The 18,502-nt window shown below is 38.9% G+C and overlaps 1 protein-coding gene across 1 annotated transcript; it reads left to right on the top strand.

The window, feature by feature from the left end:
- The first annotated feature begins 2,440 nt into the window (after positions 1–2,440).
- LOC308670152 (arf-GAP with dual PH domain-containing protein 1-like) lies at positions 2,441–18,248 on the top strand. Its single transcript, XM_081331409.1, has 11 exons — positions 2,441–2,800; positions 4,310–4,437; positions 5,615–5,706; positions 5,809–5,891; positions 8,929–9,041; positions 9,312–9,458; positions 10,390–10,473; positions 10,739–10,801; positions 12,485–12,556; positions 15,427–15,658; positions 16,990–18,248. The coding sequence occupies exons 1-11, from the start codon at positions 2,710–2,712 to the stop codon at positions 17,016–17,018; spliced, it is 1,134 nt and encodes a 377-aa protein (XP_081187535.1). The 5' UTR covers positions 2,441–2,709; the 3' UTR covers positions 17,019–18,248.
- The last annotated feature ends 254 nt before the right edge of the window (positions 18,249–18,502 follow it).

Consider the following 18,502-nt stretch of genomic DNA (forward strand, 5'->3'; position numbering starts at 1 on the left):
ACTGCCCTTGAATGCCACCTGGAAGCTATAGCTAGATCAAAATACAGCAGCAGTGGTTCCTGCGGCATCCCTATTTATCATTTCTGCTTCGCAAACTGGTTGCCAGTTGGGTTCCAAATACAATTCAGGGTTCTGGTTATTACCTATAAAGCCGTGGAATAGAGGCCTGGAGATCTGAGGGACCATATCCCCAATTGTTTCTGCCAACCTGGTTTCTTCTGGCAGAGTGGGTGTGCTCCAATTCTCCTTTATTAAATGTCATCCTGTGGGACTGAGAAAGCATGCCTCCCCTGTCATGGTATGATTTTAATTGCCCTGTAAACCGCCCTGAGTCCTACGGGAATAGGGCGGTATATAAGTCGAATAAATAAATAAATAAATAAATAAATAAAAATAAAACAGCTAATTCAAAAAAGCCAACAGAAAAGAACCTCACATTTTTCATCTGCTTCTGTCTTTTGGAAGGTAAAATTAGATAACAAAATAATCTATTTCCTATGTTAACATCTCTGCAATGAAATCAATAAAGGTAACAGGAAAGAAATGAGAAACATTTTTCTCAATGTAATGTGTCTAATTTAGCTGATGCTAGAAAAAAAATAGTATCTTTTGTACACTCTTGAAAACTATTTTGAATCTATAACCATCTATTACAACTAAACCAGTTTAAATTAAACAATTCTTAAGAATGAAATATTCTTAATTTGGACTTTACTTTTATTGTTTGGACTGTTGTGTGTTTTGAAAAATAGATTATTTAGAAACTAGTTATGTTGCACTTCAGTCTTTAAATAATTAACCTAGTATATACATAACAATATATGATGTTTTCCATGGTGAGCTTAACATCAATAACATTTATTAAAAAGGCTAAAATAATTTCTGGTGGTATTATCTGTACATTAAAATTTTGTTTAGTCACAGTCTTTCACTTTTCACATTCTGGACAAGCAGTGGTCATGTATCCTAGCAAAAGATGTTACATATGTGCATAAGTGTAGTCAGTAGCATATGCCTTTTTAAAAATATCAAACATGCAAAGAAACAGAAATAAGTCCAAAATATCTGTATTACATCCAGAAATGCCAACTTTGCAACCAATATTTCTCATCCATAACTATGGCACCCTAAGGATACCTGCATACATGCAAATGCTTCTCTGGGATCAGTAATGCAGCAGGGATTGCTTTTTCCTTCCAGTAACAGATTGCTGGGAAATACCAAACATGGCCTTGAGAATTCCAATGTTTGTTACAAATTTTTCTGGATGTGGTTGGAAAGAGGCTGTTTGGCGCCGGAGACCACTGCCACGAGGAACACAGCTCTGGGTCGGGGTTCGGAGCAGCTCCAGGTGGGGGCTCAGCACGGGCTGTGGCGTGGCAACTGGAGGGGAATCCCCACGGTGGCTGTGGGGAGGGGAATCCCCGCGGCATGTGGCTCCGAGCAGGGGTGCAAAGGACGGGCAGCAACGCCGTAGCAAGACACCGGCATCACTCCCAGTGACAGCACCTCTGAGTTTTGGCACCTTTTTTTTTTAGAAAAATTTAAATGAACAGATAAAGCTATAGAAAAGGATCATTTTCTAAATTAAGCTATCAGACACTATTGATCATTGCAATGTACAACCTTGGGATGTAATGTATAGTCAGCTTTTCCTTCTGAACCACAATTTGTTCCCAGCTAGATCCAACCTTTGATTTCATATGAAGCAAATTAGTTATGGTTGTTTGGCTTTTGATTAAAAAAAATAAAACCCTAATCCTTGATGCTTGCCCAACTGTGGTGGAAAATTACAGATTCAGTGCCTCAGTCTCTTACTTCAATGGTCACAAATAGATGGACATTGCTTGAAAATGTCAACTTATCCTCCTGCTGAATACCCTGGAGCTACGGCCTAGTCCTGATAGCCTCCATTGGATAGACTCAAGTTGTTGAATTGGTCATTTTGCCTTTTCTTTCAAGTCTTCAGTAAAGGCTACCATTTCGGGACTGCAAAAATCCAGACTGTCTCTAAATAACAGCATTATTAGAATTTTGTGTGTGATTGCTACCACTTTTAGTGCTCATCTGGATTTTTGTAGCCCAGGTTGAGCAGTTTTATGGAGACTTTATTTCATGAAAGCAGAAGGCAAAGTGGAATTGGAGGCTCTTTTAGGAGACCTATTTGTCATACGTTTAAAAATTGAAGTCAACTTGAACATGTTTGATTCCTCACCAAGTTCACTCCCCCCACTTTTTAAATCTCCAAATATGATTCATGCTAATAGGTGACTGATTACAAGTACTCTGAACTTACCAAAGGGGTGGGGAAGCCATACAGTATTGTTGATCACAGAGCAGTGCTTAAACGAATGAGCTTGTCCTTTAGCCCTTTCTGAGATGGAAAATCCGGTTCTGTGGTTAATAGCTGTACTTCCCTTTAAGTCTACACCCACGGCTTTGGTCTCCTGCACTAGGGCACTCTCCTGTCACTTGAATCTACCTAACACCCTTCGGCCTGAACTTGCTTTGGATTACAAAAGCAGTCTATCATTCAAGTTGCCTTGCAGGGGCACTGACTGTTGTTTTCCTGTTGTTGTTCTTTCTCTCCCCTTGGAAAAAAAAAGAAAAGGGAGAGAAACCTACCTCTCTACATCAGTCTCCTATGCACGTGGAGGAGAATAAAAAAGGCCCTGCTCTTCCTGGAGGGTTAAAAAACAACTGAGCAAAATGGCTGCAGAAGATGAGAGAAATACAAACCTCCTTCAGGAAGTTTGGAAGAGAAAAGAAAATGCCATATGTGCAGACTGCGGGCAGCCTGGTAAATAAAGGGAAATGTGGTGGTGGTAACAGTAAGTAATAACTAGCAAAGATAGCTCCTGAAAAAAACGCAGTAATTTAAAAGAAATTCAGATGGAGGAATTATGCCTGGCACTTAGGACAAGGAAGAGATGGTTAATATTATCATATGATTTCTTAAATATGGAATGCTGTGTATGCTGTATGTTGTACATTAAATATTTTGTTCTGCTAAGGATTAAGAGTTCTGTAACTCTCTGCAGACAGTAGCCATCTAACACAGGAATGTGCTTGCTGTTGTCTCTCTGACTTTCCATTCAGTGATAAGAATCTATAGCAGTCCAGATGTTGCTGAACTACATGATTGGCCATGCTTCCTATGGGTGGTGGGATTCGAAGTTCAGCATCTAGCAGTAGTTAGGAAGGGAGATTGCTTCCACTGCCAAAGAATAAGAGTGAATTCCTTGGAAGAGAGAAATGAAGAATTGTAATACTACTATACGGAGATTGTTGAAGGACCAAGAAAGCATGAACTCACTGGACTTTATTTAAGAGAAGGACTACCATCCAGACAGAGGCAAATATTTGAAGGTATCCAGTCTTTTGGGGTATTGGAGAAAAAGATTGGTTTACTACAGATTTTTTTTTCAGATAGAGGAAATGGATGTAATAAAAAAAAAACTTAAGCATTGATGAGGGGGCTGTATCCTGAAGATGGCATGAACATTTGAGGTTTAACAAACCACTTGGGCTGCAGGGCTCTAAGAGATACTTATATGGTGGGCCTTTGACATGGAACTAATGCAGGCCACTGAGAGGCACACATAATAAAACAATAGGATATTATTTAATAAATCATCTTCATAAGGTATTCTTTGACCTTTGATATTATAAACTGAAACAGCAGAGCATAGCTGTTTAATCCTGTCTCCATTGTTTACAGCCTGGCTAATCTGTATCAGAAAGAACAGAAATTTAACTGATCATGCCTTTGATAGGACATGGAGTTAAAGCCTTTCCCAATACTCTGATAGCACCATATTTTTGCCAGGCCCTTACTGGAGTTCACCCAAAGTGTAGGAGGCTGATCTGGGATTTTGATTCATTTTAAAAGTATTTGCAGAGACTGGCCTCCTAAGAAAAAAATGGTTTAGGGGATTTATATTTTTATTTTGGATGGCACCAATCTCACCCTTAAAACTACCCTTAAATAGAACAAAAAAGGAGGTTAAAAAAATTCTGCCCTGCTTATTCTATAACATCACAGTATTGTGTGGCCTATACACATCCAAGCAGGACTCTGAGAAAGGCCCCAAAGAGGGTCCGTTGTCAGTTCTTGACTGATAAATAACTTTGAGATATTAGGTTGAAGAAAGGTGTTGCAAGTAACAATGACATATGAACAACTAGCAGCAGTGATAATTAACTGATGGCTATTTGGACCTTAAGGAACTTAGGCTCCCTCCGATTTGTTGTACTCAACCTCATAACAGTCAGTCCATAACCATTGATGTTCTTTGATTCTGTTCAGATCCTTGCTGGGTCTCCTGTGCTTTGGGTATTTTCATCTGCTATGAGTGCTCAGAAATACACCACAAGATCTCTAATATAAGTGAAGTTAAGTCAATAAAGAATTGCTGGAAGGAAAGCCAGATACAGGTGAGTACTATCCTGAGAAGTTTCTTTCCGTTATCTGTTTTGGTCATGTAAACTGTCTTTTCTCTGAAAAGCATTCAAGGAGGCAGATATCAAGAGAGGGGAAATTATTATTATTTTCTTAAATTGCAGCAGCAGGGAAGGAATTACCGGTATATGCCCAATTTTGGACAAAGAACAAACGGTATAAAATCCCAATTCAGTTTTAATTGCAGCAGATGAATTCTATTTATCCACAACTAAGATACTTCTCAGATATAAGTGTTTGCTAGGAGAATACTATTCCTACAAGATCGGGGATATTGCTTTGCTGGCTTTCCAGCGTGCCTGCTTCAGATTTTGGTTTCCTGTAGTTAAGGGAAAGAGTCAATAATCTGGACAGACTGACAGGTCAGGGCCATTTTCAGAAAATTGACTAACTTGAAAGACTGCTGAGGGCCACATGAAATTCTGCTCCTGCAGACACTCATGTCTTTGAGCAGCTTACTAAGCAAAAGGGTGCAGTGGTGTAAGAATTCAGAAAAGTGTCCAACCAAAGCCCCTCTCTCATAATTGATGAATTGGTGCTGTTAGTCCTTTGATGTAGGACAGGTCAAGAAACAGGTGCAGCAGAGATTTTAGGAGTCTATTTTATTGTAATAAGGTAGAATAACACTATCTTGAAAGCCTGTCCAGGTTTCTCTCTGTCCCACCTTTTCCTAAACAAAATTTGAGGTTTTTTTTCCCTCCCCTTCCCTTTTTTGTGCCTTCTTGATTCCTGGCAACTGTCTGGATTTGTCCCTGCAGTTTTCTTTTCAAGGTTTTTTTGAAGTATTTTGTAATTGTCCCCTTCATATAGCTGAGACAGAGTGGCTGTCCCAAGATCACCAAGGCAGGATAAGAATTTGCAGTATCATGGTCTCTAGCCTGATGCTTTACCCACTAGGCTAAACTGTGTTCTTTTTCAAGACTGTGTAATCATTTCTGCAAACCTGCTCTTTAATGGTTTGCTTCTTTCTTCCGAAAGGTCAGGTCTGCATTCTTTTACCAGCCCTAATTGGCAGAGAGAAAGTTTTCTACAGAATATGAGGATTGAGGATGGTTGGAGTTTGATAACTGAGAGGTAGAAATACTACTGATGGAGATCATTTCTGTGCAGGGGGGGGATGTCTGAGGGCATTTGCCTCTTCTTGCTTTACAGTTTCTGGCCCAGCACGGGAATGCACTGGCCAAAGCAACGTACGAGGCTCATATACCTGCTTACTATTACCACCCATGTTACAGCGACTGTCAGTAAGTGCTATAACTCTTGACTAGAGAAAGTATAGGAGATTGGGTGGTAGGCATTCTTGGACTTCTCTTACCTGCTTTATCACTTGCGGTGACATCTCGCAGAGTCCTGAGAGAGCAGTGGATACGAGCCAAGTATGAACGGAAGGAATTCCTGGAGCCAAAGAAAGAAGTTCTTTATTCCAATGGTAACCATTCTATGATGGATTTTCTCCCTTTATTTATATATTATGCAAATGTATATGCCTTTCATTCAAAAGAGCCTTGGTGGAGCAGTGGGCTAATGCCTCCTTAAGTAACACCAGCTGCCTGCAATTATTGCAGGTTCGCATCCCACCAGGCTCAAGGTTGACTCAGCCTTCCATCCTTCTGAGGTAGGTAAAATGAGGACCCAGATTGTTGGGGGCAATTAAGCTGACTTTGTAATAATGCCGCTTGGGTGTGTGTGAAAGCCCTAATAAGCAGGCATATACATAGAATGAAGGCTACTGCTAAGCTTGTAAGCCGCCCTGAGTCTTCAGAGAAGGGCGGGATATAAATGGAATTAAAATAAAAAAAAATCTGAATCGTATTAAAACATGTGAAATAGCCTTTCCAAACAGCATGTTGGAAGCCCTGAGGCAAAGCCCAGTGGGAGCTGCTTATGTTGTATCAATCTCTCTATAATTTTCAGGGAGATTAGTATAAAACTCCGGCTCCAGATTTAAAAGGGGAAATTCCATCCAATGCAATTTCCTCCAAGTATACCACTAAAAGGATAAGATGGAATTGGTGGAATTTCTCCCCTCCAATATGACTAGAACTACAGTACAGTAGTTCTTGTTACGCTATCAGGTTGTGGACAAGCCATTCATTTGCTTTGTTAAAGGGAAGGAATTCCCTGCAGGAGTACCCAGGGTCACAAATGTAAAACATCTCCTTAAACACTTAAGGGTTGGACATCCCTGATATATTCCTTTATAATAAGTTACATTGAAGTAGTAGCCATGTATTTCAGGGAATACAAATTGCTAGTAATAGGGCAGTTCAATTTTGAGTTATTCCTGCATAGTATAGTTTGCATTTGTTCCTTGTTATTATACTTGGATGGTCTGCTCTCCCCTCTCCTTATTTTGAGACTTGGCAGCAATAAATAGCCTACAATGTGATAGTGAAACACAGATAAAAATGATTATACAGAAACAATTTGCTTTAGGAAAAGCAAAATCACTATTTGATGGAAGTGCAATTTTCTCTCCTAACATTAGTTCCATCCATCTATGTCTAAAATACTAGATCTTACATATTAAACCATATCCACAACAAACATCACAACTGCAGAATGTCATTTAATTTCTCATTTACTCAAAATGACACAGAAGCCCAAGGTACATTCCATGGGAGAAGGCAGCTGCTTATGTTCCCGATGCTTAACCAAACAACTACTATCAGGCATACAGTTCACTTTTCAGAAACCTCTTCCTTCTAACAGGACCACATTGTTCATAAAAATGGTATTGCCAGTGCTCTAGGTAATAACACCTCGCTGTTGTCCAACATAGGAAGTGTCACAGTGTGACAACCAACAAAAATGCAACAGGAAGAATTCTGGCTCAGTATTTGTGGTCTTTGCGTGTTAGAAGATGTGAAATTATACATCAAGTGTTTGAAGACTTTCTCATGGGGAGACAGGCAGAGCAAATTTAGAAATGAAAAATTAAACATCTTCTCCATATTCTTTATTGTAAAGTGTCCCCAGATAAACTGTTAGTGCTGAAGAAGATAATAAAAGCCCAGCCCTATGAAAAATATAAGCTAGTGGCACTGCCAGAGTTAAGAAAAATGGCCTGTAGGTCCCTCTTCATCTCCATTCTCCCTTTCCAAGGGAAGGTCAAGGGGCAGCCATCCAACAAAAAGGTGGGGGGAAGACAGGAGCTCTGGAGAGATCTCTGCAGCAGGATCTTGGTGCTTTCACAAAATGGGGTGGAAAAACCTTTCATCAGAAGCTAGGGATCTGCGGCCAATCCTTTAGCTTGCAGACTGCAATGCAGCTCCACATCTTGGGTTTCTTTTCTGACTTCAAAGAAGTGAAAAAAGATATATCTCCTATTGAACAAAAGGATGCTCCATCTCAGGTATTACCACTTGTACAAGCTCTTAAATAACTACAACTAAGGAATAGGAAGGAAAAAGGACCTCTTCGAGTGAGGGGATTTGGCCTTGTTGAAGTTGAATCAGTTTCACTCTTGATTCAAAAGATGAAGTAACATGACGAGGAATTGTAGGTACACAACAATTTAGAATTACCGTAACTGGACTACCAAAAATAAAATGGCCAAAATGAGATAATGGTCATTTGAATTTTTGTAGCTGAAATATGGTAGGCCTAGTTATAGCTTGTATGAGCCTGGGCAATATGGCCTGGAATTAGAAGTTATAGGATTATAACTCAAAATGTCTGGAAGTACCAAGTAAAGGAAAGTTTAGGCTAATTCACCGCCCTGAGTCTCTTGAGAGAAGGGCGGTATATAAATTAAATTAATAAATAAAAAATAATAATTGCGTGATTCTGACTTGATATCATCCCTCTGGCCAATGTGTATACAGGCTGGGTATACATTTGCAGTAACGAATTTACCCTTAATGTGGTTTTTGGAATGTGGTTAAGCATGTTGCCAGAAGCCAGTTGTTGTAGTTTGTAACCTAGGGTTTAGGATTTAATTTGATATTGATAATTTGGTACACAGGTAGTCCTCACTTAATGACCAATTACTTAGCAGCTGTTTGACATTCTGTTGGACCCCAGAAAAGTTATTTATGACCTGGATTTGAATGGATTCCAATGTCTGCTCCTTGGTCATGTGATCACATTTTGGGCACTTGGCAACCAGCCTGCATTTATGGCTGTTTGCAGGATCCCATGATCCCATGACTGCAATATACAACTTTTTTTTTTGCTGGAAACCGGTTTTTAATTCTGGTTGCTGGCAAAAAGCATCCAATGGGTACAATGGGCTTACTTTACAACTGCTGTTTTGCTTAACAAGACTCCAAAAACAGTAGTAAAATTGGGTTGGTCATGTGAAGACCCACTTACTGATGGGGAGAACTTAGGATCGTAATTCTGAGCTCAGTTATAGCCATAAGTTGAGGACTACCTGTTTGACCCAGCCGTTGTGACCTAGTGTATCATAATTAAAAAGATTTAACACAGCTATACTCTGCAGCTTGTATTTCTTCTCCTAGGACTGAAGGAAGGGACCCTGTGGAAACGAGGCCGAGATAATCAGCTATATCAGCCACGCAGATTTCTTCTGTCTGAAAAAGAGAGATGTCTGAAGTATTTCATCAAACAGGATGTGTGTAACAATTAGCTTTTAAGTGACTCTTGTACACAGAGTACAGCCTTATTTAGGGTCAGAGAATCATTTGATTGTCTGGATGTCTCTACAGTTCTTTTTCTTTCTCACTATCAACTCAGCTTTCTACAAGAACTAAATTTTTTAAGTTCATTGGGGATAGAAGGATCTTTCCTTTTTTCAAATGGATGAGGATAGAAGTGGAACTTTGTAGCGCTATGTCTACCCATTAATAGTGTACAAATAATAGCAAAACCATTTTCTTCTCAGGCAAGAGAACCCAAAATAGAAGTTAAAATTGACACTGTCAATGCCATGTTCCAGCCAGAAAAGATGAGGCATCCCAATGGCTTGCAGATCACTTATCTTAAACATAACAAGACTCGCAACATCTTTGTTTATCACGAGGATGGGAAGGTATGAGGATCTGGTGTATATGTTTATTGTACATCTATAGGAAATTATGGAAAAAGTCTGGAATATTGCTGCAATCTTTAAATGGTACATTTAAGACCCTCACTAGAGCTGGGCCAGATCATTTCTACTTCTTATTTCCCCCCCCTGTCTTTAACTCTTCCCTAGATAAGACCTACTTGCAAAGCAAGAACTCTCCGTTCATCATGACCTTTTTTATTGCCAGTAAATATATCTGTGTTTGAAAGCCTAATAAGGAAATTCTCTTTAAATGAACCTTCTGCAAGCTTCTCCAGAGCATGGTTAAAATTTTACAGAGTTCTATACCTAACGTATCTAAAGAGTATTTTTTCCTTTTTCTCTTTTAATTCTTCTTTGAAAGCCTTTTCTTTGTGCCAATAATTAATTTAAAAAACAGGAAGTATAGTTTGGTGCATGTGTATTACAACAAAACTCTATTCTAGTGCATACTTGGAGCCTTGGTGGAGCAGTGGGCTAATGCCTCCTTAAGTAACACCAGCTGCCTGCAATTAGTGCAGGTTCGCATCCCACCAGGCTCAAGGTTGACTCAGCCTTCCATCCTTCCGAGGTAGGTAAAATGAGGACCCAGATTGTTGGGGGCAATTAAGCTGACTTTGTAATAATGCCGCTTGGGGTGTGTGTGAAAGCCCTAATAAGCAGGCATATACATAGAATGAAGGCTACTGCTAAGCTTGTAAGCCGCCCTGAGTCTTCGGAGAAGGGCGGGATATAAATGGAATTTAATAAATAAATAAATAAATAAATACTTTGGTCCAGGAATTCCCTCTGGAAGTTCTTTTTACCAATCAAATAAATTCCATAGAAGTAAAGTGAGAATTGTTTCTGAGTAGATCACCTTAAGCTCAAGTTACCAATCATATTTTAATAATTATTGTACTTTTTCTCTTCCTAGGAAATTGTGGACTGGTTCAATACAATCCGTGCTATAAAATTCAACCACCTTAAAATTGCCTTTCCTGGCGCTAGTGATGAGGAGGTAAGAATCTTGCAAAACTGGATAGCCTGTTAGCTAAACTATATTACAGCTGATCTGATTTCCTTGTGACATAATCAATCTAATTGTTTTCAGATTTTTGGCTATCTCCGTGCAACGGGATAATTATATGTCTCTGGACTCATGCAGGTTTTCTTCTCTGTCCAGCATGAATAGCTGGATAAAATAGCAGTTCATTCAAATTTTTAATTGTTCAAAGTAACTAAGGCATTTTTACAGATCATCCTCATACATTTTTTTGCTGCAGCTGAAAATCCGGTTGACACGGAATTTCTTAAGAGAAGGTTATATGGAAAAAACTGGACCTAAGGTATAATTACTTATTACTGATTGCTACTTATTACTTTATTATTATTTATTATTGTACTTTGTTACCATTCACCCAAAAAGAAGTTCCAATAGAACATAATATCTGTAGCTCAGGATTGAAGTGTGGAGCCTTTGATGTGTCTGATCTTGGTTATTTGCTTGCAGACATTTCATTACGCAACTGGATAACATCATCAGTGCTAGTGAGTATGGGAGTTGCTCCCTGCTTACGGGTATATATAGTAGCTTGCCCTACCAATGTTGTTAGGGATATGGTTTTCCCCTTGGTAGTTCCTTGATTAGGATATGGTTTTCTGCTTGATTGTTTGTTGGGTGTTAATCCTTACTTATCTGAGTGTTGGTTGCTGGAAAGGACGTGTTCTGGTCTTTTTGTTTCCTTTGCTTTTTATTGCTTCTTTTAAATGCTGTGTAAGTGTGGTTTATTCTTATGTATCTCTTGATGGCTGAAAGTCTGTTTATATATAAAAAGAAAGGGAGCATGGAAGACAAGAGTGTTCAGCAGTGCTCAATTCCAGACAGATTTTAATACAATTAACTATTCTTTCACTCAAGAAAGTGCAGTGTGTGAAAAGCCTCACATTAGCTTTGAGTGGGATGATGATGATGATGATGATTTATTTATTTATTTATTTTTATTTTAATTCCATTTATATCCCGCCCTTCTCCGAAGACTCAGGGCGGCTTACAAGCTTAGCAGTAGCCTTCATTCTATGTATATTCCTGCTTATTAGGGCTTTCATACACCCCCCCAAGCGGCATTATTACAAAGTCAGCTTAATTGCCCCCAACAATCTGGGTCCTCATTTTACCTACCTCGGAAGGATGGAAGGCTGAGTCAACCTTGAGCCTGGTGGGATGCGAACCTGCACTAATTGCAGGCAGCTGGTGTTACTTAAGGAGGCATTAGCCCACTGCTCCACCAAGGCTCCCACTGCTCCACCATCATAATGATGATGATAACATGCCATCAAGTTGTTGTTGACTCTTAGATTTTCTCCATCATGATTTTTCTCTAAACTGAACCTTCAGGTCTTCCAGTGGTGCACTTATTGCTACTGCAACCGGGTCTATATTCACCTTGCTGCAGGTCATCCTCTTCTTTTTCATTCCACTTTACCCAGCATCTGAGCCTCCCACAGAGAATTAGTTCTTTGTGTCCAAAGCAGGATACTTTGAGCCTCATCATTTCTGCCATGAGTGAGAACCTTGAGTTGATTTGTTCATTAAACATTGGTTTGTTTACTGGCCAGCCAAGAAGTATTGAAGGTATTCTCTGGAGTCTTCTCTAACATCCAAGTTCAAAAGCATTATAAACTCCCAAAATGGCTGGTTCAGAATTAAAAATGAATTTGATTTATTGATTAAGTTGCATCTCCCTGTGTTGACATAAAACACACTAAACAGTACACTGTGGTTATTTTAAGTCACAAAGTCTCGTCTGGCTTAGTATTATATGTGAAATTTTTATTGTAACGTCCTTGGAAAGATTGACTGGTAAATGTAAAAACAGCAACAAAGGAAACAGATAAACCCCAAATGTCCACTCTAGTAGTTGACTCTAGCACTGGTTAGGAATTGAAGTTGTTTTTCTTAATGCTGCTTCCAAAGAATGACCAGGCGAGGGCTCTCTCCTCTTATAAATGTCTGTGGTTGGTTTTCACAGCAAAAGGAGTGTTTCAAGAAGCGCTGGTTCAGTCTGGATCACCGAAGGCTGATGTACTTCAAAGATCCTTTGGTAAGCCAGTAATTGACTTTGCCTTTTCTCTCATCTTCCTCATTTACTCAGGTATTTTAAGTAAATGTTAGTCCAACAGAAACATGGTCATTTTGTTGCTTGAAATAAAAATAGGGTTATTGGTTTTTGAACTCAGTCCTATAGCCCCCCCCCCCCAAAAAAAAAACCCACTTATGTTAAATTCCATATTTTTCAACTTGATTTTTTTCCATATCAAACCTCTATTAAAAGTACATCAACAGACCAGACTGTTTCCTTTTATTGATTGTGTATTCTAAATTAGAAAGAATTATCTCCTCAATTGTAAAGTTGGAGCAGCCTTTCCCCATTCAGTGCCCAATTCAAGATATGCTTGAATTGCATTTCTCTGCATTTCTTACCAGGACATTGAAGGTCATTCATCTTTGATTTCCATATGTACTGTATATGTTCCATAATTAGTCCCAAAGATTGAAGCAACCTTGTCAAGAACCTAACTTTGACATTGCCCATTCCTATGCCTTGTACAATCGGGGAAGATTGTGATTGAGATGTTGTTGGGATTCTGAGGGTTCAATAATACCCAGGGGAGTGAAAGGTTTTTCCCACCTAAGGCTAAGCAGATACCATCCTTAATCCTTCAGTGTAACATGAAATCCCCAAAGCAAATCAGTAATACAAAAGATAAAGAAAAGAAAAATACATACAATATACATGTATATGTAAAATACTTAGAGAGGGCTGTAAAGCACTATGAAGTGGTATATAAGTCTAAATGCTATTGCTGTTCAAATGTTCCTTAGACCTGGCTCTTTCTCCAGGCATTGAGCTCAAGTATGGTGTGGGCTCACTGTTTTATTTTTACTGCATATATGATCTCCTGTTTGGCCATCTTTTCTTTTATATGGTTTGGATTGTTTTCTGATTTCTTAGTACTTTTATTTGTGTATTAACCCAGAAACATTCTGAAAGGATGGCCTACAAATGTGAAAAATAATAACTAAAGTCTAAAACATATGTGTTCCTCAGACATATTACATTTTCACAAATGAAGACGAATATACATGTCCCAGGGTAATGTTACAGGATCCAATCTGGGTTGGTCCCAGTGACCAAACCTCTGGTCCTGGTAACAGACCATTGGATCCTGCAATATTACCGTACATTTTTGTAATTAAAAAGGATTGATTCACAGCTCTTCTTAAACATTCCTGGAGAGGCCAATTAAACATAAATAAGAAACTTTTGACGAATTATTTTCATGTTAAGATCATAAGAACCATGTTTCATACTCTTTAAAACTTGATCATTTATTTGTTTAAACATGATATTCCAATTCTATGTTTTAAATTTCATGCAAGTTACAAAATATTGCTTTTCAGTCAGCTACAGAAAATTTTAGCATCTGCATTACAACAGAAATTGGGCAATAAGTCATATGTTCTACTAAGTCTTAAACCAGTAAAAATATCTGTGGGGAAAAAACCTTCCCTCCTTTACTGCCAAAAGGAGCTGGACCACCTTGTAAGTGCAGACATTTTCAACACAAAGAGGAACAGTATTGAAGGTGGCTTTTTATGTTAGTTTTAAGCTTCAGGGTCAAAGTTTGCACAGAAATGCAGTCAGATCCTTGTAAGTTCAGTTTTGTAATCATCAATCAGAAATGTCAATGGGGAGAGGAAGAAAGCAACTCAGATAGAAAGATTTAATTATTTTGTAGAGAATATCTAAAGTTTCTTGTTTAACTGACATATTTAATTTGCTGACTTCCTAAGAAGCTGCATGTGTAACATATTTTTAACTGAAGATTCTGAATAGTGCTTGGCAAATTCCTCCCCAATGATAAAAGAGGGAGAATCTTGAAGGGGGTTGATTAGTAAAAACAGTTTCTCCTGCAGTAAGGCTAATTAATAGCAGGACTTGACCAGAAATGTTTAATGGGCTAGAGTTCTTCATTCATAAATCAGACAGACAGCCTCCCTTGGCTGATCTATGAAGAAAGTAGAACAACAATTCTTTGCCTTTTTACAAGTTGTATAAGCCTCATTAAAAAACCAGGAAAAAGTACATTTGCAAAGCCATTTCGGGTAGCCATGCCTTTTAGAGGCAGTAACAGGTTGTTGTATCACCCAGGTTGGACTGTGAGTTGCATCTGGTCTGAAGTGGTTACACCAAAGGCCAAACACTATAGTCCAGGGGTGTCAAACTGCTGGCCCGCGGGCCGGATGCATCATAGCGAAACCACGCCCACCCCACTGCTGGCAATGGGAAAAAAGTCACGATACGTCACGACACGTCATGTGACGTTGCGAGTTTGGACCCCACTGCTATAGTCTATCTGAGAAATATACGGTACAATGATTAAGGTTAAAGTTTGCCATACATGAGGTGGAGGGTCCATATATTGCATTCAGAAATTCATCAGAAATCATTATAGATGGCAACTATCTGTTGTATTTATCAGCCAAGCAGATTTTGGATAAAAATTAGCTGCTTGGAAGAAAATATCTGGAGGAAAGAAAGGAACCGGGAAGCTGACAAGATGGATAAGAGGGAAACATCAGAACTTTACTCGCAGCAGAATATATCTTGACTATACTGATCTCCCCATTGTACTGATAACTGCAGCCTTAAATGTTTCTGCTGAGAGAACATTGGTTATTGTCCAGATTAAGAATGAATGAAGAAATGTTCTGCTACTGTTTCAGTTCTACCAGCTGTTGTTCCTCTTTCTAAGGTTAGGGTATTGTAGCTAAAGTATTAACAAATTTCTTCCTTCTCAGGGGAAACAACCAGACCATCTTGACAGCATTCTGTTATAAATTATAACTATAGTCTAGAATCCCAAAATGGTTTTAAGACAGATGTATTTTTTTTCTTACCCCATGCAGGATGCTTTTGCTAAAGGTGAAGTTTTCCTGGGCAATGAAGAACAAGGATATAATGTCATAAAAGGATTGCCACACGACATGCAGGGTAGGTTCACCTGGACACATGGCATCATTATTGTAACTCCTGACCGCAACTACATCTTCACCTGTGAGACAGAGAAAGATCAGGAGGAATGGAAATCTGTCTTCAGTCATGTGATAAAGCAGCCCATGACGCCCCAGGAGTATGCAAGTAAGTTCCAGGAGGATATTTTCATTCTATTCAACCACGAGAGATTGAAGACAGGGGGTCACCCTAAAGTGGTTGCTGATTTTTCTCTTGGCATTCCTCCCCTCCTGACTTGATAAATTAAAATAAATGAATTAAGAAGTAAGGAGTGGCAAGCTACATTGAAAACTCTCTGTATCTTTGGGCCTGTGTGTCTCCACTTGCCTTGAGTTAATGTTGACTTCTGCTGACTGCCTTGACAACGTGCAGTTTTCTTGGCAAGATTTTGGAAGTGGTTTTCTATTGCCTTCTTCCAGGGACTAAGAGAGACTGGCCCAAGGTCACCCAGATAGCATTTTGCTTAAGGCAGAACTAGAACTCACAATCTCTCAGTTTCCAGCCTGATACCTTAACTACTACACCAATCTGGCTCTATGGTAAAGTGGCAACCTCAAAAAATACTTTAGGGATAAAATGGACCTTGTAAGCTTAATGGAGACTACAGTTCAGTGGCTTGTTTGTGAGTATGCCAATGTACCCAGAACAAGGTAAGCAATTGGAGTAGGCAGAAAATGGTAGGTAAAACTAATTGTTAAACTAATGTTTTGTAACTGGTTCTGTCCCCTATGGAAGCTATTTCATGATTATTGCAAGATTGCCCACTACATGTTCTGAACACTCCAGATGTGTTCTGGAACTCCCAGCATTTCTCAGCCTCAGCAACTTTAAGATGTATGGACTTCAGTTCCCAGAATTTCCTAGCCAGCATGCTGTCCGCAGAATTTTGTGAGTTGAAGTTCATGCATCTTAAAGTTGCCGAGGAGAAATTCTGCACTGACCCATAAGAACAGGAAAGTCATCTAGGTAGATTGGGCAGGTATGAGAGTTGAACAAGAGATGTCCTGTTCTATATCCCTTATTTTTGTCAACATAACACAAGCATGTCACATTACTTACACTGCTTAAATTATTATGTTTTCACTAGTCACAAGGCAAGAGGATCTTTAAGGTAAAGGTAAAGCTTTTCCCTGTCCAGTTGTGTCCAACTCTACGTGGTGGTGCTCATCTTCATTTCTTAACCAAGGGGGCTAGCATTGTCTAAAGATGCTTCACTGGTCATGTGGCCAGCATGATTATACGCTGTTGGGTAGTAAAATGCAGCTGTTATCTCTTGCTGCCACTAGGTTTCTAGCTTCTCAACCAACAGGACTAGAAATGTAATTTTAAAATAAATTATGTCATATGGTCAGCAATAAAATATAGCGTTGCAGAATTATTCCCCCCCTTTGCCTATGGCTATTCATTTTTGCCATAGTAGATTTATAATATAATAGATTTTCACCTTTTTTTTACAGTTGAAGCTAATTTTAGGATCAAACATTAACATCTCTGGGGAAGAGTGAGTTGCTGCTGTTTTCTTGGTCTACAGTTTTTGCATAACACAGAAGAAAAGACTTTCTGGAGTCAAAGCAGCCTATGCATTCTCTCAGAACAGGAAGAAGTGTTGAAAGAAATAGAGTCCATTTAGACCTCCCTCTGCCAAAATACTGCTGGACATCTGTCCCTCAAAGTCCTTTGTCATTTTGACCCTGAACTACACTTGGTATAGAAATAACCAGCACAGAGACTGATCTAAAGCAGCTGATGGATGCTACTGCAACGCCCTTCAATAAACTGAACAGTTTATTTGCATTGATCAAAATATGCACATTCCCACTTTTGTATTACTACTGTTTGCTGCTGATTGGCTGGTGGGCTTTGCAGGTGTTGGCAGGAATGTGAAGGGCCACCAGGATGATGGTTGTGTCAGTATTCAATTGATATGTGACCTATATAGGGTGTCCTTTCTGACACAGCCACTTGCCTGTCATTCTGTGATTATTCTGATTCCAGGCCTACCATTCTTTCCCATTTTTCTACTTACTCAAGTCCATATGATAGGTTGCCATCTTTGGTGTGCTTGTGCTCTGAAATTTTCTTCAAAGGAAAGTGGGGAGGAAAGGGCTATAGACCTGTCTCTTAAAGCTGCCTGTAGATGATTTGCAAGCTCCTTTTAAAGGCTGAGGTGTACAAAATGCTACTTTATATTGTCTTGTTCATTCAATTGCATTCGTTTCACTTTCCCCAGCAATATCAATGTGAGAGCCGGCCAATTTTCTGTTGCCTATAACTTTATTGGCTTCCTGTCCAAATGATACGAAAATTCTAGGTTTTCTACAATCCTCTAATCATACCATCCCTTGTTCCTCACTATGGTTTGTTAAAGAACCTCAGAATTGTTTCATTAAAGTTTGATGACAAAATGGCTGATTTTGGCAGTATACTTTTTAATCTTTTTTTTCAAAAACCTGAAATTTAAAATGAATGGGTCAATGCATCCATTTTTATCTTTAAACAGGCCTCAACCTTCCCTTGCTATATATCATTGTATCATTGGAGCAAGTCTATTTCATCCTTTGAATAAAACTAACTCCCAAATGGAAATGATTGTAAAGAGTGAGAAGCGTCCACAAGACATGGTTTAAAAAAGTATAGTATATCAGCTGTGATGGTGTAATCAAAATTTTGCCTGTTTTTTATGTGCTGTACATGCATAAAGTAGATGGAACCTTGATTACATCTTGATTTTTTTTCGATCATAGCTTGCGGATACCCCTGAAAAGGTTATTCACCTCATTGCATCAATTCTATCCACATTCAAGCAAAGTGAACAAACACACAGTTTTGATGGGCCATAAAAGATGCATCTCCTGCTGAGTTCCCAATTATTTTTTTAAAAATCACATGTGCTGCTGTTTCTGTTAATATGAAATATTGATGGATCCATTTGTTTATTCCATCCTCTATTACTCTTTCTCTTGCACATTT

This window comes from Vipera berus (assembly GCF_964194415.1).
Source record: "Vipera berus genome assembly, chromosome: 6".
NCBI lineage: Eukaryota > Metazoa > Chordata > Lepidosauria > Squamata > Viperidae > Vipera > Vipera berus.